This window comes from Gopherus flavomarginatus, chromosome 5 (assembly GCF_025201925.1).
Source record: "Gopherus flavomarginatus isolate rGopFla2 chromosome 5, rGopFla2.mat.asm, whole genome shotgun sequence".
In the NCBI taxonomy this organism is placed as follows: Eukaryota; Metazoa; Chordata; order Testudines; family Testudinidae; genus Gopherus; species Gopherus flavomarginatus.
Genome location: NC_066621.1, coordinates 92,878,539 through 92,901,901, shown reverse-complemented (window position 1 = coordinate 92,901,901; position 23,363 = coordinate 92,878,539). Strand labels below are relative to the sequence as shown.

The window sequence follows — 23,363 nt, the reverse complement described above, 5'->3', positions numbered from 1 at the left end:
TATTCCTACCCTTTGTATCCTGTCTTTTAATCAGTTACTGATCCTCAAGAGTACCTTCCCTCTTATCCCATCACTGCTTACTTTGCTTAAAAGTCTTTAGTGAGGGACTTTGTCAAAAGCTTTCTGAAAGTCCAAGTACACTATATGAACTGGATCACCCTTGTCCCCACATGCTTGTTGACATCTTCAAAGAATTCTAGTAGATGGCTTTGGCATGATTTTCCTTAACAAAAACCGTGTTGACACTTCCCCAACAAATCATGTTAATCTATGTATGTGATGTGTATGTTCTTTACTACAGTTTCAACCAAATTGCCTGTTACTGATGTTAAGCTTACTGGCCTGTACTTGCCAGGATAGCCTCTGGAGTTTTTTAAGAATGTTAGCTATCATCCAGTCATCTGGTATAGAAGCTGATTTCAATGATAGGTTACATACCACACTTAGTTGTTCTGCAATTTCATATTTGAGTTCCTTCAAAGAACTCTTAGGTGAAAACCATCTGGTCCTGGTGACTTATTCCTGATTAATTTACCAATTTGTTCCAAAACCTCCTCTATTGACACCTCAGTCTGGGACAGTTCCTTGGATCAGTGGTTTTCAAACTCTTTTTCTAGGGACCCAGGTGAAGAAAACTGTTGATGCCCGCAACCCATCGGAACTGGGGAAGAAGGGTTTCGGGTGGGGAGGGGGTCAGGCCTCTGGGCTGGGGATGCAGGCTCTGGGGTAGGGCCAGGGATGAGGGGTTTGGGATGCAGAAGGGACTCCAGATTTGGAGGGGTTTAGGGCTGGGGCAGGGGGTTGGGAGGGAGGTCAGGGCTCTGGGTGCAGGCTTTGGGGTGGAGCCAGAGATGAGAGGTTTAGGGTGCAGGAGGGACTTTGGGTTTGCGGGGGGGCCTCAGAGCTGAGGAAAGGGGTTGGGGCCTCAGGTGCAGAGGCAGGCTTCGTGCCTGTCCTGGCATCACAGACCACACTGCGCCTGAAGCGGCCAGCACCAGGTCTGGCTGGCTTCTAGGCAGAGGTGCACAAGCAGCTGCACCCGGCTCTCGCCTGCAGGCACCACCCCGTTCCCATTGGCCAGGAACCCACTGGCTAGTCTGAGTTTTACTCTGACTGAAATATTAGTTCCAAGAACCTTTTATTTTATTTACCTAATTACCAAGAAAACATCTCTTTTTAAACCTGCAGTTGAAAGTCTGTTACAATATCAAGCAATTCCACAAGGTGGCAGAGTTGTCTATTGTTTTTCAAACTACTGCAGTTAGATATAGTAAATGACTAAGTAAACCTGGGTCATCTGTATCATACATCTGAATTTTCAAACTTTCCAATGTGCAACATTAGCAGTCAAAATATGAGAATGACAGAAAGGTGGACGATCTGTACTTAGTTTGTCACATAATTTACTGATGATTTACTGATTTTTTTAAATTACAAAACCTGCTTTGAAGGATGTTTTCTTATTGTATGACTTTTTATTGTACAATTTAAGCAAGCCAATTTTTTTTCCCCAAAAAGAAAACTAGAAAAATGGTATTTTACAGTTGTATACAATACACTTCCCCAAGGAACATCAGCAGGATTGGGCGACTGGCCCTTTAGAGGCCCAGCTAATGCGTGTGTCATTAAAAATCTAGGTTCTATTTCTAACTCTGATTGAAGTAACCTCTCCTTAACTTATTTCTAAAATCTAAGGTCTGAGAGGTCCTGGTCAGTTTCATTACTACAGGGTGAACTGTGTCTTAGATTCTTTTATTCCTCTTGAGTGCTCCCCATCGGTGACATGCCTGGCTTCCTGGATCTTGCTCTGGGTAGAACCACATAGTTCAACCACTCTTAGATTGGATCTCTGGGCAGTAGCCCCTAATTCCCAACTGTCTTAATCACACGGTCATGACTTGGTTTTGACCTGTAATAGTTTCCCTTAGGAGCCTTTGTCTGTATAAAGTTTGCAATGACACAGAAAGTGTCTTCAAAACAAAGCATTATTTATTCATTCCTGAAAGGTACTAAGCACTTAGAGCATTGGTAAAATGTCTGTTTAGGTAAAAGCATTAAAAGGCTTACATGCATGGGCCTTACGTACACAAACTTTCCTTGCCAGCTTTTGTAAATTTTCCTAATTCCATCTCTGGTAGGGAAATGCAGCCTGTTCTGCTGAAGCAGGCTCCCTGTCTCTGTGTGTCTCAGTCCATCTCTCAGCATTCAGTGATACACTCTGGGTAGCCCTTGGTTACTCATTCAACCAACCTCTCCTTCCCCCCTGCCCCAAGATTTAGGATCCTCTTTGATCCTAGGCTCAGCCTTGGGAAGAGCAAGCCATTCTAGCACAGATTGAACCAGACAAAGAGGTATTCCTTAACTGATAGGTCCACCTATGGTTTCCTCAAGGATTCTTATCTTTGCCACTGTTTTTTCCCCCGTCAGTTTTCCCCTTTACAGTCTTCTTTGATTCAATTCTTAGCATTCTGCCAGGTTAATATCAAATAGATAAACTGAGGGGCATATGACATTTACAAAAAATGTTATACATCACTCTCTCATTTTCCAAGGTCAGTAATAAGAGCTCTGAAGATTGTGGAAAAGCAATGCAAAATTTTTGGTCATTTATGGTTCTTTTTGAAATAGTTATAACGAAGCTCTAACTGGTTGTTTTTCCAAAAGAATACCCTAGAAAATTCAAACACTTCCCAACCTACAATAAACATGTTGAAATAATTCTCTAACGCAAAACAAGTTAAAATAGAAATCATGGTGCATCTGAACTGTAGTGATACCGCCATGACATTATAATGATAATGTAAAAGAGAAACAAGGCTCTTTGGTTGACTCATCCATTAGCAGGTGGTAGGGTACATAAAGCTGCTAAGTCTGCTGACTCACCATGCCAAAGTGACTCCACCTTGGATGGAAGGGAAGCAGCGAGCAGTCCTTTAGGGAGGAGGTCACTGAAAGAAACCCTGGTTTGAGGGAAGGCAAATCTTACATTACATTAATGTTTTTGAGTTAGCTATAAAGTCAAACCCAAGGGAGGTAAATTTGTATCCTAACTCAGGGTCTATGCACTCTCTTGAGAATGAAGTAAGGGATTAATTTAATCAGCCTTTACCACTGCCTTCACTATAGCCACTGAGTGGGAGTAAAAAGTGCACAAGGAATTGTCATAAACAGATAGCTAAGGGTTAATGTCTCTTACACCTGGAAAGGAGTAACCTGAAACACCTGACCAGAGGACCAGTCAGGAAACAAGACTTTTTCAAATCTGCGTGGAGGGAAGTTTGTGTCTCAGTTCTTTGTTTTTTGTCTTCTGCCTGTACTCTCTCTCGGCTATGTGAGGATTTCTGTCTCCTGCTTTCTAATCTTCTGTTTCCAAGTTGTGAGTACGAAGAGATAAGACAGTGGTTTATACTGGTTTTTTTCTTTTGTATTTACATGTGTGTAGTTGCTGGAGTGCTTTGAATTGTATTCTTTTTGAATAAGGCTGTTTATTCAATATTCTTTTAAGCAATTGACCCTGTATTTGGCACCTTAATACAGAGAGACCATTTGTATGTATTTTTTCTTTCTTTTTAAGACCTGTTGGAGTTTTTCTGTAGTGGGGAACTCCAGGGAATTGAGTCTGTGCTCACCAGGGAATTGGTGAGAGGAAGAAGTCGGGGGGAAATCTGTGTGTGTTAGATTTACTAGCCTGACTTGGCATTCCCTCTGGTGAGGGGGGAAAGAAAGATTAGCTCTCGGTACTTCTGTTTCTCCTGGAAACGGGGAGGGTGGAGTCCCTCTGTTTAGATTCATGGAGCTTGCTTCTGTGTATCTCTCCAGGAACCCAGGGAGGGAAAACCTGGAAGGGAGAGGGAAATGGTTTATTCCCCTTTGTTATAAGACTCAAGGAATTTGGGTCTTGGGGTCCCCAGGGAAGGTTGTTGGGGGACCAGAGTGCCCCAAAACACTAATTTTTTGGGTGGTGGCAGCTTTACCAGGTCCAAGCTGGTAACTAAGCTTGGAGGTTTTCATGCTAACCCCCATATTTTGGACGCTAAGGTCCAAATCTGGGAATAGGTTTGACAGGAATTATATGATTTTTCTTTCTGTTTAAGCAAAGGACATTGGCTGGTGTTCCTTTACAGGGCCGTCCTTAGGATTTATGGTGCCCTAGGCGAGATTATTAAACTGGTGCCCCCGTGCCTGTCTTGCTCTTAGCAACACAAACATAATCTTACAGTATTGGAAAACTTGCCGTAAGCATGTTATTAAAATCAGTTTAACTTAATTAAGCACACTGTAATGCTGATGGACTAGCACTAAAGAAGTAGCACTATAGAAAAAATCCTGATTTGTCAGAATGATGCAAATATCATTTTTTTTAATTTGTCAACATTTTATTGGAAATTTATATGAAGAGGTATTGAAACAAGGATTAGTTTTTAATTAAAAGCAATCTTTATGGCTTTTTTGGCTGCAAAATCAGTAATAATGTCATCGTATGACAAAGACAAAGAGATGTCTTGTTCGATTGCAAGAACAGCAAGACCAGTCAAGTGTTCCTGACTCATTATAGAGCGGAGATAGTTTTTAATGAGATTTAGTTTTGAAAAACTCAGTTCTCCTGATTCTATTGTATTCTACTGACAATTCCTGTAACGAGTGGCAATGTACACATTAGGATATCTGTCAACAAGTTTGCTGGTATAAATAAAGTGTACAATGTCCATCATGGATTTTGCATGTGGCAACAACTCAATTCTTTGTACAGTTCAAGTCCATTTAAATCAAAACGATCACCATGCTTCAGGAGGCTCTCTAGGTCAGGGGTCCCCAACGCGGTGCCCGCAGGTGCCCCAGCACCCGCAGGAGCCTCTCAGTTCACCCACGTACTGGCCGGAGGACGAGCATCTGCCGAAATGCCGCCAAAATTCGGCATCATTTCGGTGGATGCTTGTCCGCCACCACGGTCCTTCATCCGGCGCCCGCCAGACGAAAAAAGTTGGGGACCACTGCTCTAGGCTCTTGCACTTTGTCATTAGTTGCTCTTGTTTTCCTATTTCATTGAATTTAGTCCCGCTCAGCCCGCTGCCAGCTGAGTGAATGGAACCCCAGGCCGACAGTGGATTGAGTGGCTCAGCCGGGGTCTCAGCCACCGGCCTGCACAGCTGCTGACAGCCTGGGGTTCCTTGGGGGTCCCCAAGCCAGCAGTGAGTGCTGAGTGGGGCCGGCGGCCAGGACCCTGGGTGCCAATGGGGCAGCAGCCGGAACCCCAGAGCAGTGGTGGGCTGAGCCACTCAGCTCGCCGCTGCATGCCATCAAACATCAGCTCGCGTGCCACCTTTGCCACGTATGCAGCAGGTTGCCGACCCTTGCTCTATACATTAGTAAGGAGATAAGCATATTACAGTTGTTGGAGGGCTCTATTTAGCAGTAACAGGGCTATAGGAAAGTCAGTCAACATTTTTTGTTTCTCTGATGAAAACTGGCCCACTCCCTTCCCCATACCAAATTTGTCACAAATAATTGTCAACAACTTAATTTTCTGTTTTTGGCTAAGATATTGATTTTTAAAAAAAAAATATTGAAATTGAATTCAGAATTGTTAGCAAGCATTTTTGGCAAACAAAGTTGTTAAATGACACTTTAAATGGCAACACAGTACTGCTTTCATGCTTGGTTCACCCCCCAGCCTTCTGGTCCAACAGCTGCAGTAGAGGAGGAGATAGATGGAAAACTGCAGGACCCCAAAATCCACCTCTTGGGGTGCAGAGTGGCAACAGCAGCAGCAAACCCTCAGGTCCGATCACACGCCAATGGGCACCACCGCTAGCCCAACGTACCATGGTGAAGTTAGCACATCTGATCTCAGGGACGGAGCATCCATGGAGCCACAGCAGTTCATCCTGCCCTGTGCAGCTCCCCCCGGATGAGATGGATCACTGCCAGATGCGCTCCCCAGCTAGGGTGAGCGGATCCAGATGTCCTGATTTTATAGGGCCAGTCCTGATATTTGGGGCTTTGTCTTATATAGGCACCAATTACCCCTATCTAGGGTGACCAGACAGCAAGTGTGAAAAATCAGGATGGGGGTGGGGCGGAATAGGAGCCTCTATAAGAAAAAGATCCAAAAATTGGGACTGGCCCTATAAAAGTGGGACATCTGTTCACCCTACCCCAACCCCCTGTCCTGATTTTTCACACATGCTATCTGGCTATCCCCAGCCCAGCGCTGTGCGACCCTTCCAATCCTGGCTGCCTGCCGAGGAAGTGAGTTACTTTCACTTTCATTCTTCAGCAGGCAGCCAGCCAGTCTCCCCTCCCCACCAGCACCTCACCAACCCAGTCCTGATGGAGGGGAGGGGGAAGAGAGAAGTGCTCCATGAGGGGGAGGGAGAAACGGGGGGGGGGTACTCTGTGGGACAGAGGGGAGAAGAATGGATGTTATGGAGGACAACAAAGGATACTGCCAGAGCCACTGAGTCTGCCTCACCTCATGCCAGGGGAAAGAGTCACACTCACAGGTGATTTCCTTCCCCCACCCCTTCACAGAGACACCAGCAGCCAATCCCCACCCTCAGACTGTGCTGCATTCAGCTTTCTCTAGGACCCAGCAACTCTGCTCTTACATGCTCCACTGCTTCTTGTCTGTTCAGGCTCTCACAGAGCCCTGCCCCTAGACCTAGTGGTGCCCTAGGTGGCTGCCTATTCTGCCTATGGCTAAGGACGGCCCTGTTCCTTTATCAGCACACAATCAGAAAGTTTCTAAGACAACTGGATTTGGCATGAGAGTTGGGAACTGCATTAGGTACTAAAATCATGGTATCTTTAGAAATACCTTGGACAGATGGATATGGGTATTTTGGAGAGCCAGTCAGAAATAGTTGGCTTTGGGCAAGTAGAAGGAAGCAAGTTTAGAAAACATTATTGATAGGAACAAGATCCCCCAGGGAGAGGGATTGGGAAACAGAGAAGAAACGTTATGAGGCAGCTCGGTAAAGTGAGCAAGAGCACAACAAGAAGATATAACAACATTAAGCTGAAAGAAAAAGGGATGGAACAAGAGAACCAACCAGGGGGAAAACAAAACAAAACAAAACACCACAGATGGAGAAGTGCCCTTGAAAAGTCAAGTGAGCTCCTGCTTATCCTATGGTAGCACTGAGTTTGTATGAAGGGTTTAAATTAGGATTGTCATTTAATTGCAGTTAACTTGTATGATTACGTCAAAAAACTCAATCGTGATCAGTTTTAATCACTCTGTTAAACAATAGAATATACTGAAATTTATTAAATATTTGGATGTTTTCCTACATTTTCAATATATGATTTCATTACAAGATAGTACTAAGTGTACACTGCTCACTTTACATTTTTATTACAAATATTTGCACTGTGAAAACAACAAAAGATAGTATTTTTCAATTCACCTCATACAAGTACTGTACTGCAATCTCTCTATTGTGAAAGTGCAACTTATATGTGTAGATTTTTTGTTTGTTACATAACTACACTCAAAAAGAAAACAAAATCCACTCAGTCCTACTTCTTGTTCAGCCAATCACGAAGACAAACAAGTTTGTTTACATTTACGGGAGATAATGTTGCCCACTTCTTATTTACAATGTCACCTGAAAGTGAGAACAGGTGTTCGCATGGCACTTTTGTAGCAGGCATTGCAAGATATTTACATGCCAGATACGCTAAACATTCGTATGCCCCTTTATGCTTTGGTCTCCATTCCAGAAGACATGCTTCCACGCTGATGATACTCGTTAAAAAAATGTGTTAATCAAATATGTGACTTCTTGGGAAGGAACTCTGTGTCTCCAGTTCTGTTTTACCTGCATTCTGCCATATATTTCATGTTAGAGCAGTCTCAGATGATGACTCAGCATGTTCATTTTAATAACACTTTCATTGCAGTTTGACAAAATGCAAAGAAGGTACCAATATGAGATTTCTAAAGATAGCTACAGCACTCAACCCAAGGTTTAAGAATCTGAAGTGCCTTCCAAAATCTGAAAGGGATGAGGTGTGGAGTGTGCTTTCAGAAGTCTTAAAAGAGCAACACTCCAATGCAGAAACTACAGAACCCAAACCCAGGGGCAGCTCTAGGTATTTTTCTGCCCCAAGCACGGCAGGCAGCCTGCCTTCGGCGGCTTGCCTGCAGGAGGTCCCCAGTTCCGCGGATTTGGCAGCATGCCTGTGGGAGGTCTGCCGAAGCCACAGGACCAGCAGACCCTCTGCAGGCATGCCACTGCAGGCAACCTGCCTGCCGCCCTCACAGCAACCAGCAGAGCGCCTCCTGTGGCTTGCCGCCCCAGGCACGCACTTGGCATGCTGGTGCCTGTTGCCGCCCCTGCCCAAACCACCAAAAACGAAAATCAACCTTCTGCTGGTGGCATCTGACTCAGATAATGAAACTGAACATGCATCGGTCACTACTGCTATGGATCATTATCAAGCAGAACCCATCATCAACACGGACCGTGTACTCTGGAATGGTGGTTGAAGCACGAGGGGACATATGAATCTTTAGCACATCTGGCATGTAAATATCTTGCAATGCTGGCTACAACAGTGCCATGCGAACACCTGTTCTCACTTTCTGGCGACTGTGAACAAGAAGTGGGCAGCATTATCTCCTGCAAATGTAAACAAGCTTGTTTGTCTGAGCAATTGGCTGAACAAGAAGTAGGACTGAATAAACTTGTAGGCTCTAAAGTTTACACTGAAAAATAAAACAATGCCTTTTTGTGTACATAATTCTACACTGGTACGTTCAGATATCACTACAGTACTTGTATTAGGTGAGTTAAAAATACTATTTTTGTTTTTTACAGTACAAATATTTGTAATAAAGGGAGCACTGTACACTTTATATTCTGTTGTAATTAAAATACAAATATATTTGAAAATGTTGACAACATCCAAATAATATACTACCATTTATTTTAACAGTGCAATTAATCACACCATTAATAGAAATTATTGTTTATTTGCACAATTAATCACAATTAATTTGTATTCACTTCACAGCCCTAGTTTAAATGGCTGCTTGACATTTTTTTTTAAAAGGAACCAATTTGCTCTTTGTGCAATGGAAATGCTTTGCTACTCTCTCCACTATAACCATCACAGTTCTTAGGCTGTAATAACGAAGTGGTGGTGTGTGTGGGGACGGGGAGGGGGCGCTACCCCGACTGCTACTCGAACGCTACCCCGACTGCTACTCGAACGCTGCTCGTCCGTTGTCATAAGTCCTACACGGCTACCCAAGTCTTTCTAAAGTCACCTGGTAGGGCCTGCACTCCCAGAGCAGAGGCACACGAGCTCGGTCCAGCAGCTGCTATGTGAACGTTCCAGCGGCTGTGACCCCGGGACTGCCATGAAGCTCTAGATGGCGGTGGCTGGATGCCCTAAATCTGTAGGACTGGCAGGCGGGCCCGAGAGGCTGCCGCCGCTGGGGGCGGTGTGGGGCTCATACAGCACAGCAGCAGCTCACGAGCTGCGAGCCCGCGCCGCACCCCGCGGAGCTGCAGGGGCTGGGAGGAGAAGGTCTGTGACCGCGCTGAGGAGCCGCGGACTCGCACCCCCGAGACGTGCCATGGGTTCGCTAGTGACTCACACCCGCCGGAGAGCGGTGAGGGGGCGCAGCACCGCCCACCGGCTCAGCCTCGCGCTAAACCTGCCAGACACCACTTGCCGCGGTTACTGCTGACTCTGACTCTGCCTCTCCGACGCCGCAGCAGGTGCGCCCACCGACATGACGTCGGCTAAAGCCGCAGTTGGACGGCAGTGTCTTACTTGAACCCTCCTCCCAACCAATAGCAAACAAACAAACGTTCACCGCGGGGACAATTACCCAATCCAAATGAGGCGTTTCATCAATGGTACACGCCCCCACACCCTGCGAGCCAATGAAACGAGCAACACAGAGAATAGAGTCCTCCGCCGCAAAGTGGGAGAAGGGGCGGTGCTGTAGCGGTTTAACTGACGTGGCTCGTCAAGCCAATGAAAACCTACCACTGACGGGGCGTAGGGCCAACTGGGAGAAAGCCGGTGAGCGCGAGACAGAAGGACCGGGTGGGTGGGGATTTCCCAGGGAGGGGCGTGGCTGAGTATCTTCAATCAGGTAGGGGAGGTGCTGATGGACAACCTCATCAGCCAATAGAGATGACCATCTGGCAGAGGGGGCGGGGACCGCGCTCCCGAGCTGAAGCTGCGGGAGCAGAGTCAGGTGGCTGAGGATGCGCGGCAGCAGGAGGTGGGGTGCCCGGCACTTGCCCGTGCCCAGACTGGGCTAAGGAAGTCCCCGCTGCCCCCCGCCCGTACCTGCTGCGCTGCCTGGAGGCGCCCCGGGTCCGGCTGCATGAGCAGTGGCCGCGACGGCGGTGCCCGGCTTTTGCGGGCGCCTCCCCCTATGGAGCAGCCGCTCCATGGAGCCCTTCACAGCGCGCAGCACCAGCCCGCAGCCGGAGGCGGGGGCCGACGGCGGCAGCAGCAGCAGCCCGGCAGAGGAGCCCCCTCCGGGCGGGCCGCTCTGGACCGCAGTGTTCGAGTACGAGGCGTGCGGCGACGACGAGTTGAGCCTGCGGCCGGGGGACGTGGTGCAGGTGCTGTCCCGGGACTCGCTCGTGTCCGGGGACGAGGGCTGGTGGACGGGGCGGATCGACCAGCGCGTTGGCATTTTCCCCAGCAACTACGTGAGCAGCAGCGCGCACAGCCGCCGCCAGGGGGGCGCCCAGGAGCTGCGGCCCCACTACGCGCCGCCCCCGGCCATACACCGTAAGGGAGCAGCGGGCCATTGGCGGGGGGTGGGGTGGGGATTATTGAGGGGTGCGCCTGGTCGTACGGGGGCGGCCTAGCCTGTCACTATTTCTTGTCTTTTAATTTTAGCCTGCAAGTGACAGCAGGGAGTTGCCTTCTCTGTGCTGAGGAGCCTGCTAGGGGGTGGGTTGGGGGGCAGCTCCTCAGCCCCGGCTTGGGCTTCTTGGTCAGGCAGTGCCAGCCTCCTGCAGCTCAAGTGTATGATTTATAATGGCCATGTCCTTAAAGCATCTACACTGACTCTTCACCCACCCCATGGGTTTTGGCATTGGTGTGGAATTATCTAGGCCAAGCGAGGCACGCTGTCAATCTGGTACAGGGTTGGAGGTCACAGACAAAGCTTTTTCGTCCTATTTATCCTGTCACTTGCAGCCGGGAGCTTGAAAGCTAGAAGCTAAGGTTCTAGGATCCCAATTTAGCAGTAACTTGTGAAAGGATTAGATGCGGATGAAGTTCTGTATGCAATCCATCATGTCCCATCTGAGATGTGCAGAGATCCCTGTAAAAAATTTCAGTCTCTTTACTAGTACATTACATATCCTTTTCCACCAAATGTCACTATTTCTTCCTTTTCCACATCCTTCTCTAATTTCAAGAGGACTACACCTCCTATGTTTTAGATGTAGGTCATCACATTGTTATTTCATTAACCTGAATATCTATCACCTTTTGCTGAACTAACCTGTGTTCAAGAGTTTGGTATGTTCATTTATGATAATAAACAATCCTGGGAGCTTTAATCTTGAAATTTTTATCTAGTTTGGTGTTTCTCCCAGTACACTTAGGGAAGGGTTGTTTGGAAAGAGACCAGTTAATTCTTAATTATACATGTTGGTGTACTGCTGCTAGTTATTCCATATATTCCTTTGTTAAAACTGACTTTTTTAAAAAGGAAGTTGTACTTTCCTAACCTAACGTTGTATGTTAAAAGGCTGCTTTCCAGCCCTTTGTCCTTAAGATCAAACTCTGCCCTCAGATATGTGCACATGAGTCCTATTGACATAAGATACTTAGGACCAATCCTGTAATGATCTCTTATGCCCACTCAGAGCCTCATTGACTTCTGTGGGTCTCTGAAGGAGTGCACAGACCTCTGTTAATGGAGTTCATTGCAGGATTGGGGCCATTAGTTGCTCTGTAGCCTGAAGCCATTCCACAGTCTCTCAGTTTATTAACTGTGAGCTATAGTTGTGGAAAGCAAAACATTCTAGAATGTCTGCATCTGGAACATATTTCTGTCTTCTCTATTAATATCTTTTTCAATTAATACTGGAAATTCAAAGCCAAAATTAAGATTTTTCTTTTTTGAATTAGCTTATTTTGTTTAAAGCAGTGGTAGAGTGTACAAAAATGCTCATATAGGACAGTAAACTCCTTCAAGGAAAATTTGTGAAATGATAATGTTTTTCAGTCTGGCTCCCTGTATGCTCAAAAGTATGTAACTGGGATTAAATAGTAAATCATGCTGTCTATGGGAGAATCCTGGTTTAGGAGCACCAAGAAACAGACGCTATTCCGATCATTAAAGCTGAGTGTTTTATCAGTGATTCTGCCCTTCTCTGCTCAGCAGCTGTATGGTCCAATCTTTCCATGCAGGGAACAGCCCAAATATTACCAGTAAGTGTGGAAAGGAATCCCTCCATCACAGAGCCATTTCTGCTTCCCTGAGACTGCTCAAGATCCTGTGGCCCTAACATTTTATTGGGAGTGCAGGGGAAATGTACATAGCAATGGATTCTCCAACCCTTTTCCATTCTCTGTGTGTTGGTGCTCAGGGGGTTGCTGTAGAGTACACCCCTTCCAGCAGTCTCAAATCCTGCTGCTCCACTTGAACAGCAGAATTGTGGTGCTTCTGCTGTATAGGGCCTCTTTGCATTTCCGGCTGATAGGATTGCCTTTGTGCATTAGGAGTTTTGTGTGCCCTAATGGCTTGTTAAGAAGTGATGGAATTTGATAAGCTGTATACCCATCTGTTGTGTGTGTGGCTGCTGTTGAATTGGATTTTTACTTTAATGCTTGTGAAAGGTGCTGGACTGAAAGTCCTGGCAGCTTCGTTCATGCAGATAGCTGGAATAGTGTGGACAATAGCAGGACATTCTCTTCCACTACTCAGCCAATGTGCCTCAGTCCCACTTAGACAGATTACCTCAAGAGGTGGAAGGATAGTTCAGGTTCCATGCTCTGTTAATCCATGGCCTCTTTGTTAAGGCTGCCAGCAGGGATGCTGAAAGACTGTGAATGCCAATATGTATTATGGACTCCTGTCCACTAGCAATTGAACTAATCATTGATGAAATGGTAATTATACTCACTTTCAACTTAGTTTGATGTGAACCAATGATCTACGGGCTCTGCAACCAGTCCTTTGATTGAGGAATCTGTATACCTTTCATCTACTTCAGTTTATTTGATTTCTCTGTTAAATCTTAGTAATGGATTTAAGTATTGTTTAAATATTATAATCTTTCCCTTAATTTTTACAGTTCAGGAGAACACTACTTTTTACACATTGCATTTGAATTTAGAAAGTGGGTTAGTACTTCCAGCAAAATGAAGAAAAATGAGGATTTGTAACACAAGTAGTTTTTTGTGCACTTCTACACCCTTGCACTTCATTAGACAAACTCATACATCTTACCCAGTGGATTTTTGTAACTATCTTTATGAAGAATGAGAATCTAATCAGTCATAATACTTAGTCCTGCCTTGAGTGCAGGGGACAGAACTAGATGACCTCTTGAGGTCCCTTCCTGTTCTGTGATTCTATTATTGTCTTAGATTTTGTTGATTTCTCCAAAGGTAAATTCTCTTAGATGTTCTTGAGTAGACTGTCCATGGGTGAAGTAAGATTGTGAGGTTGCTTTCAGGTAGAGTGGGATAGCAACATACAAACTGCAAGTGAAACTGAAAACAAACTTTTAAGTTCACAGATACTTTATTTTTCTAACTACAAATGAAGTTTTGCTATGAGATGCAAACTTATGTGTGGAGGCACAAAACCTCAAATAATCACTGGGCATAAAATCACATTGTGTTTCCAGCATGAGAGTATAACTTGCAAATCAGGATTGAATTACTAGGTACAAGCATGGCAGTTCCTTGTGGAGAATCTGTCATACTTTGGCTTTCTTTTTTTAATAACCCCTTTCTTCCTTCCATCCCCAGCACTGCCTTCTACATTTTCTGTGTTTCTTTTGTATGTCAGTTATTAGAGTAAGCTTTTGTAATGGAGCAGAGCATCTGGAAGAATTTTATTACTACATCCAGAGCCATTCTATTCCTTCCCTAGCTTTCGAGCCATTAACTAAACAAGATGCATTGCTAGAGGAACTGTCCATTCAGCACCCCTAGGGTTAGAACCATACCTTTTCACTAGAGTGTGGATGTTGAGATCAAATCTGGATGTAAAGATTTTGCTATATCTCTCAAGGTTCTTTAACCAATTAACATCAGGCCAGCACTAATTCATCACTTTTCTGCACTCCTTTCCTCTACCTTTTTAGCTTATTAGCTAAAGTACTTATGGAAAAATCCTATGATCAAGAGCCTCTCTAAAGCATTTTCAGAGGGTAGATTGTTGGGTCCATAAAACTTGTTTTGTAGTTATGTATTTGCACATAAAGTACATTTTAACCACCCATTTTCTCTCTAAAGGCAGAGTATAAGGAAATAGCGCAACTTTTGGAATTCAGTTGAAAGATTCAAAAAGTAGAAGAGAGGCACTGTTTCCTGTTTTGAGGCACTGTTTCCTGTTTTGAATCTTCTAACAAGCGGTAACAGGGCTGGTACTTGCACTGGAGGGCCTTAACACAACTGTAATAATGTCTCTTAGATGCTTTCAGTGCCAAAATAATTGGCTCATGTCAGTTATTGCTCTTGTCATAGAAAGGCTTGATTTAAAATATCACTAATATTTTTGGTCAGAAACTGGTATTGTGACTTCTGCAGTCATGTAGATGACCAGTATTAGAACACCAAAGTGCCATTACTGTAGGAGTGAAAGAAACTGTGTCCATGAATAGGCTGCTTTCCAGCTCTGTTCAACAGGGTGATTACATGAAGACAAAATAGATCTTAGACAAGTGTAACCTGGGCTCCTCTGTTTTAGGCATGGTTTTTTGGGTGTTTTTGGTCTCTTGTATTGGAAGAGTCACAGGAGTCAAGAAAGCTGTATCGGGTGAAAACTTCTGATGCTGAAGGAAGGCAGTGTAATGCTGGGTGAAATAGTTGAGGTGTTGAAGGTGAGGTTTCTGTTGTGCTGGTACTATTGTGTGAGGAAGCTTTATAACTAAGCTTGGCAGACTTTGATTTTTATTAACAATTTTAAAGCATATTGATGTTTTAAAGCATTTTTTTCAGTTTAAATTTTCAGTTGTGGGAAATTTGGGAGTGGGTCAGACAATTATTTAATAAAATGTTGAGATTCAAAAATTTGAAGTTTTATGATTGTTAAACACAAATTATCAACAGCACATGAAAATATACAAAGCAAATACCCTTAAATCAGTCTCTAAGTTCTCAAGCAGCATTTTTCTTGATTTGCCCATCTGTAAAGTTTGAGTATTACTGATGGAATTATTTTCTTGTGGGTCTTTGGTGAAATTGATGTTTACTGACATTTGCTGATTAAAAATCTAATCCTTCCAAGCCTAATTATAGCATCTTTCTATCTTGCTTGTGTCTAATCCATGTTTCCTTGATCTTGGTCAGAAACAAGTCAACCAAAATTACAAACAAATTTAATTTTGTGCGATGACCGATATGAGCCAGTATATACAACTTAAGGTTCAGTTATGGGTAGTGTTTTAAATAAATCTTTAAAATGATGAACCCTTGGTTTTCCATATTAAATATTTCAATATCAAAGTCACATTATGTGTTGGTCCAAAGATGACTCTTCTTCTTATCAGTTCTGCAAATTCAGTGTGCAGTCTGAAAATCCCGCTTTGCCCTCTGTCAGATAATGTCTGTGACATCAGAACTCTGCTAACAATTCTGTTGACCTGTTAGTGAGACAGCCCTGCAGTCTATACAGCCAAACAGGGGCAAACTGGATTTTAACAGGAGTGAAAACATGTTTGTAGCGGTCGATTAAGCATAGACACAGAAGGAGCAAATGCAAAAAAATGCAATTTTAGTTTGATTTTGACTAGGTCTATAGCAGTGGCTACTATGTGAATAGAGTGTAATCCTGACACATCATGTGATGGGGTCAAGAGATAAAAAAAAAATAGTTTAACAGCATTTATTTGTGTCAAACTGTGGATGTTTTAATAAAGGTGTATCACAAACTAAACGCACTGCCTGAAGATAAAGTTCAATGAACTCGTGCAGATGGAGAACATTTTCTACTCCTGAGGGCATTCTGTGCCAAAAAAATAAAAATTCTGCACACGTCTTAAAATTCTGCAAATTTTATTTGTCAAATAAATGTGGAGGCTCCAGCATGGCATTGAGGAGCACAGGCCCCTGGCTTCACAGAGGTGGGAGATCACTTTGCAAATCCCGCCCCAGGACATGGACTCAGCGATGAGGCTGCACCCAACCCTGACACAGTGCAAGTACTGGATCTGCCCCAGAAACACCCCAGGGCCCTGCCCCTCCATGCCAGGTGCACCGGGTGTTCTATATGGTCCCAGTTCAAATCAATAACGTGACAGGGGCTCTGGATGCATGGGGGTTAGATTGATGGGGGAACAGCTCCCCATACAGTGATCCTTCCCCCTGCATCTGAGGAAGTGGTGGGTGCAGTTTGCATAGCTTCCTGCAGCCTGGGAAGAAATCGGGGGGTGGGTCTGACCCAGACCAGATGCCGTGCAGAGGAAGAGGAAGTCCTGTCTTCCTCAGCCTATCCGGGGCTAGCAGCTGAGCCTGGCACAGGGTAGGAGCCACCAGTTGGGTCTTCCGCAGTCCTACCTCTCTGCTGGCTTCCCTGGGCACCCAAAACATACTGCTGGGGAGTGTCGCATAACTGCTCATGTGGCTTCCCTTTGCTTTCCCCTCAGAAGGTAATTTTTTTGTGGGGAAGCAAAGAAATCTGCAGGGGGACATGAATTCTGTGTACGCACAGCAACGCAGAATTCCCCCAGGAGTAATTTTCATGATAGGTTTTACAACGTATTTATAAAAATGTGCTGACCCCTGGAAGATCCCTCAGATCACAGTAGGGAGGCGCAGAGCTATCTTTTTCATGCCTACTGTTTAAAGGTGAGTCTAGTAAGTAGTTCACTTACGGATTCTATTAGAGGTTGATTTATTTTGTAAGGATTGCATTGGGCATCACAGACTTTTCCGCGTATGAACTAGTGATTGGATAATTCTTAAGAACAGTTTAACATTTATTTTTCTCTCTCTCTAGTACTGGAGATTGACTTCTCAGAGCTGGCTCTGGAGGAAATCATTGGCATAGGAGGCTTTGGAAAAGTCTATCGAGCTGTTTGGGAAGGAGACGAAGTTGCTGTCAAGGCAGCTCGTTATGACCCTGATGAGGACATCAGCCAGACCATTGAGAACGTCCGCCAAGAGGCCAAGCTCTTTGCTATGTTAAAGCATCCCAACATCATTGCCCTCAGGGGAGTATGTCTGAAGGAACCTACCCTCTGCCTGATCATGGAGTTTGCCCGTGGTGGGTCGCTAAATAGGGTGCTGTCAGGTAAAAGGATCCCCCCAGACATACTAGTGAACTGGGTTGTCCAGATTGCCAGGGGAATGAATTACCTGCATGACGAAGCGATTGTTTCTATTATCCACCGTGACCTCAAGTCTAGCAACAGTAAGTACTATGCCTTGTGTAGCCAGGGTTGGGATTGGGTTTTGAAAGGAAGTGTAAGGAAGGAGGCATATTGCTAATTTAAATCCTCTGTGGTGAACCACTGTATCTTCTAGTACAATCCATTGGGGTTAAGAAAACTGAGTGTTGCAAGGAAGCCAAGTTCTCAGCAACATGATGGTAAGCATCTTATAAACAAAGACTTTGAGCAGGTGTTTAATTTCAGAGTGTCATTCGTGTGTACTTTGCAGAGGTAATCAAGTTGGTTGCGTGCGGTAAAGGACAATATTTCCCCCAACAGGAAGCATATCTGTATAGTGAGCTAATATACATACTTGCTTACAAACAGCTAATACTCCTGAGATTTCAAAAGAAGTTGAATTGAGTCACTTCAGCATACATCAGTATATAGAAAAGTACCACTGACCTTAAAATGCAAATTTGCATTATCCTTTGGTAGAATAATGAGACTAGTTAAACCTGAGGTAAATGTAAGTAATACTTAATATTAGGAACTGGATCAGGCCAGTGGTCCAGATGTGGTTGAGTATGCTGTTTCTGACAGTGGCCAGCACCAGATGCTGAAGATGAAAAAAGTACAAGAAATCTCACATTTGGCAGATGTGGAATGATCTACTCTCATCATTAGGTCTCCCCCCAATCCCTTGTAATTAGAGATTTAGATTAATATCTGAAGCATAATGTTGCTTTCAAACTTGTTAGTACTAACTGTTAAAGTTAGATAGCCTCATCTCTGTAAATGTCCAATCCCTTTTTGAATCTTAAGTTTTTGGCCTCAGGGAAATTCTATGGCTGAGAGTTTCGTAGTTGAATTATGAGTTGTATGGAAAAAGTGTTTAGTCTTTTGTTACATTTTTAATTAATTGAATGTCCCTCTGGTCTTGTGTTTCAAGACAAGGAACACAGAAGCTCTCAACCAACTTTCTCTATGACATTAATTCTTACATACTGCTGTCATTGTTCTTTTATTCATCTCTTTTCTAAAGTAAATAATCCCAATTTTTCAATATCTTCATAGGAAAATTTTACCAGAACCCTAAAAATTTTCAGTTCCTTTCTTTGTTGTGGATTTGTTAAAGGCATGTTAATAAATGCTTTGAAGTGACGAGTTGACCAGAGTAGGTCCTAGCTCTGACACTGACCTGTTCTTCAATTTTTGTGCCTATTTTCTCCCTCTGTAAGAAAACACTTATTTGTCTATTTCATAAGGAGGCTGTGAGACTTCATTCATTAACACTTATAGAACATTTTGAATTATTCAGTGAAAGGTGCCATAAAACTTATTTTTAAAACTCCTTTTGTCTGCATATTTCGTTTTGAATTCCTTGTGTCTAAACATTTAGAGCATTGCAAGCTGCACGACATATTAAGTTCTTCAGCTAAGCAGGGCCGGCTTTAGGCCGATTCCCCCGATTTCTGGGAATCGGGCCCCGCGCCTAAGAGGGCCCCGTGCTTTAGGCACCTTTTAAATTTTTTTACTTACCCTGGCTGCAGTCTGCTCCAGGGTCTTCCATGGCCCCGCTCCCCTGACCAAAGCGCCGGGGGAGCGCGGCTGCCCCACAGCCCCGCTCTCTCAGCCGGAGCGCGACAAGCCCCACGGCCCCGGCTGGGGCTCCGGGCCCTTTAAATAGCTCCCAGAGCCCTGGGTAGCAGGGGGTTCTGGGGGCTATTTAAAGGGCCAGGGCTCCAGCTGCCTCTGCCACCCCGGTCCTTTAAATTGCCACCGGAGCCCCACCACCCCCATGTGTTCCCCAGGGCTCCCACAGCTATTTAAAAGGTCCGGGGTGGAGTAGAAGCAGGGGAGCCCTGGGCCCTTTAAATAGCCCCCAGAGCCCTGAGATAGCAGGGCTCCAGCTGCCTCTGCTGCACCCCCTGCCCTGCCCGCACCAGCCCCACCCCCCGCTGCCTGCAGCCAGCTCTGCACTCCCTGCCCACAGCCAGCCCCTACCAAACGCCCTACCCTGTCTCCAGCCAACTCCTGCTACACACCCCTGCCTGCACCAGCCCTGCACTGCCTGCCCTGCACTGTCTCCAGCCAACCCCTGCTGCACTCCCCTGCCTGAAGCCAGCCAGTCCCATACTCCTGTCTCCAGCCCTGCCAACCCCTGCTGCACCCCCCTGTGGCCCTGCCTGAAGCCAGCCTGCCCCACACTCCCCTGTCTCCAGCCAGCCCCGCACCCCTTGTGCTGCCTGCAGCCAGACCCTACCTCCAGTCAGCCCCTGCCCTGTCTCGAACCAGCCCCATGTCCACTGCTGCCCTGCAGTTCCCAGGCCAGTAACCTGCACACCTGCTTCAATGAGGGAGGCAGGAAGTAGCAGGGACCCACACATGTGCACACCCCCAGGGAGTGGCGGGGACCCACACATGTGAAACGGCAGTCATTAATAACCAATCAACAGCATATATGATGCAATGTACATATTATACAATTTTATTATTTATATAGTTATGGAAAGTAAATAGTACATGGAAGAAATGGAAGGCTTTTTTTTACACTTTTTTCTTTTTAAGTCATCCCTGCCAGGGCCCCGCCGAAAGTATTTGAATTGGGCCCCGCACTTCCTAAAGCCGGCCCTGCAGCCAAGCACAGAGTTCTGGTTGGGATAGAGAAGCAAAATGTTATAGCTTATCTGTACCATCTGTGTTGTGAAGAGTAACAGTAAATGTTGGCAAAGTAAATTAGTGGCGCTTGCTCCACTGGAGATGGAGTGGATTGCAGTTATATAGAGATGCTGTAACTTTTCAAAAATCCCACTCAACTCGATTTGGGAGGAAACAGTACATTAAGTATTGGGGGAAGGGGGGGAAATGAGTGAGTGCCTGGATGAAGTTAAGGCAAAGTGAATAAGAAAATTCTTTTTGAAGTCCAGAGGCCTCTCTTGTTGAGAGAGGGGAAAGGCTGAGAATTTATTGCACAACGTGCTGTGCCACTTAGGCCTGTCCAGCAGTACTCCATCGAAGACTGTGAGTTAAAGATGCTATCAGAAAAAAAGGATAGGAACATTGGAAGAGGGAAAGTTTCTGCTCTAACCCAGCATATCTGCAGAAAACAGCAGGACAGTAAACAAACTAAATGCCAAGGTTGGTAGTTGAGGAAGGGGCGTTAGATTATCTGTAAACAAATTCTATTATTTTATCTCCCACATTTTGCAAATATGGAAACAATCTAATTGGTACTACAACTATGGATTCAGCATAGTACAGATGATGATCATAGATGATTGATTGTTTAGTTTTTTAAAGTTTATCTATCAAACTGTATAACTGCAATGAGTGACCTTGTTTTTATTGTCTTATGTACACTTTCTTCTGGCTGTATCTATGCAATACTTAAATTCCCAGATTATTTTGGCATTGAGGACACAAATCAAGATGGAAACTTTATTTTCCTGTGATGCATGGTGTATGACCTTCGGAACCTCAGAGCTTACAAAGAGTTCATGTTTGAATGTATACTCTGTGTAGATATTAACAAACAAGAGTTTGAAAGAAAATTATGGAATATTTTTGAGGGACTGAATGGTTTAATTGGCAGGCACTAGAGAAGCTGTGTTTTTCAGAGTAGAATCCTATTTCTGTACCTTCCAAAGGTTTTGAAAATAATGGGCTTAGGCTTGTTCTTTGGGAAGATGTCACAAGTTGGTTGACCCTCTAAGGGATATTGGGCCCACCCTTGCCTGTGACAGATCAGCTACCCTTCCAGCTGATTCTGATAGGGCCATCTGATAATTAGCCTATTTAATTATGGGACCTAACGAAGAAGGGGTCATGGGCTCTCTACAAAAGAGCTGTGAGAGCTCAGTTGGGAAGGAAACTGCAGGAGGGCAGTTGGCTCCTATGGTAGCTCTTGTAGAAGGCTAACTCCCAGATAGCTCACCTGGAGGAGAATTGAGCAGGGTTGTGGGAGGGAGGCTTGCTCCTGTGACTGGTCCTGGAAGAAAGCCTCGAGTCAGCACTCTGTAAGAGAGGGGGAAAGAATTGAGAGCTGGAGCTCAGGAGGAATAGAAAATTTTTGTTTGTTGTATTTGGATTGTTGTCAAATTTGTTTCTGGTGCCTTTCTGGATGATACTGAGAGACACTTCTACCTGGGAGAGTTTCCTGCGGGGGGACTGAGGCAGGGTGAATAGTGCCACAGTGGGTCACAAGGAGTAACTGTAGAGGGGAAATTCTGCCATAGTTTGGTGGAGACTAGGCAGTCATCTATCCCCTGTGGAAGGGAACAAAGTGGGACAGCAGCACTGTTACAGGAGATCATTCCATCTTGTGGTGGGGAAGACAGCTGAATTGTCCCTTTTAAAGGTTCCTTGATTTCCATTCTTGAAGATATTGGTAGCTGCATTGCAGCCTCCAAAATAGATTCTATGCTTTCTTTCCTTAAATGAAAAGGGAAGTGAGTAAGGGTGCCTGTAGCTCCTTGTACAGCTTAGCTCAGGCATCTGTCCCAATTTTTTCTTCTCTTTCCATCCTCTTAAACTTCCTGAAATGTGATGCCCATGGAGATGCGTGTGGTGAGGAATAAGAAGAACAGTCTCTTAAAGCTTGTAGGTTTGGGGTAATTATCTAACTTGGAGCAGAAACTCCCCATCCTTAGGAGCTCTGAGGATTTGAGATGAGTAGTTTGATTACTTTGTGGACAGTGTCAGAAAACAAATGTAATCCTTAAAGATAGCTGACCCTGCACCCATGACATTTGAGAGGTCTGTGCTGTACTTTGGGGTGCATAATGATATTTTGCTGCCAAGTGACTTCCAATTGTACTGCCATGGACAGATTTAGAATCTGTTAGGCAAGCTTTCTAATGGTTCCTTCAGTGGGATGTATAATCCCAATTATGTGACTGGATAAGTACAGCAGCTGTTTTGGGATTTATCCCCCACATGTCTTTCTTTCTATCTTTCTTTTTTCCCGCTCTCTCTTTCTCTTCACCTCCACCCCCAGTATGTGATTAATATGGTTTCCCTTTGTATTGCATAGTGTTTGAGAGGTTCAGAATTTATCCAGCCTAAGGAATTAAACAAATTGGCCAAGACTTTCAGATACTGAGCAGTCACTATCTCTTATTTCTAGTGGAAGAAAGAAATTAACATAGCTGCTCTTGTTTACTTCTCTACTCGTGCATCAGCCTTAGAGATGGCAGCACAGGAATAATGCCAGTTAACTGATGCTGCAGGGAGCCAGCAAGCGATACTTGCACTCTCTTGGTTGGTTCAGTAAAACATGGTTATTTTTTGCAGTATTACTCATCCAAGGTCTTAAAAACACTTTACAAAAGTCAGTCTCTGTTTTACAAAAAGTGAAGCTGAAGCCCAGGGTGACTAAGTGACATGGTCAAGGTGATGTAGCGTGGTAAGGGCAGAGCTGAGAATAACACCCAGGAGTTCTGACTCCACTCTTGTATCTTTCTAACACATTAAATCTAAAAGATACTGCTGTCTAAGTGAGCAGTTTTTGGTGTATTGTGTAGAGTCTGAAATATCCATATTGATACTTCAAAGCTGCCGCTTTCTTATGACTTCCCATCGCTGCCATGCTTTTGGCTCTCCATTCTATAAAACTGTGAAACATACCTCCTTTCCAAAACCTCCCAAATAAAACTAACTTCAGCATGAATCTGAACAGCTGACCCAGCAATTAATAATATTAATTGATTTTAAAAATACGTGCAGAGCATTTAACCTTTACTTCCAGATAAGTATCTTAAATCCAGCTCAAGGGTAATAGTGGCTGAAAATTGTTACTATTTTATAGGTCTTTATGAA

General features: G+C 44.6%; 1 protein-coding gene across 1 annotated transcript in view; it reads left to right on the top strand.

Annotated features, from left to right (window-relative positions):
• Window positions 1-10,421: 10,421 nt before the first annotated feature.
• MAP3K9 (mitogen-activated protein kinase kinase kinase 9) overlaps window positions 10,422-23,363 on the top strand; it is a 69,809-nt gene continuing 56,867 nt past the window's right edge. The window contains exons 1-2 of the mRNA XM_050953647.1: window positions 10,422-10,770; window positions 17,171-17,584. Of these exons, the coding sequence (XP_050809604.1) occupies window positions 10,422-10,770; window positions 17,171-17,584 (763 nt within the window). The remainder of the gene's footprint in view (window positions 10,771-17,170; window positions 17,585-23,363) is intronic.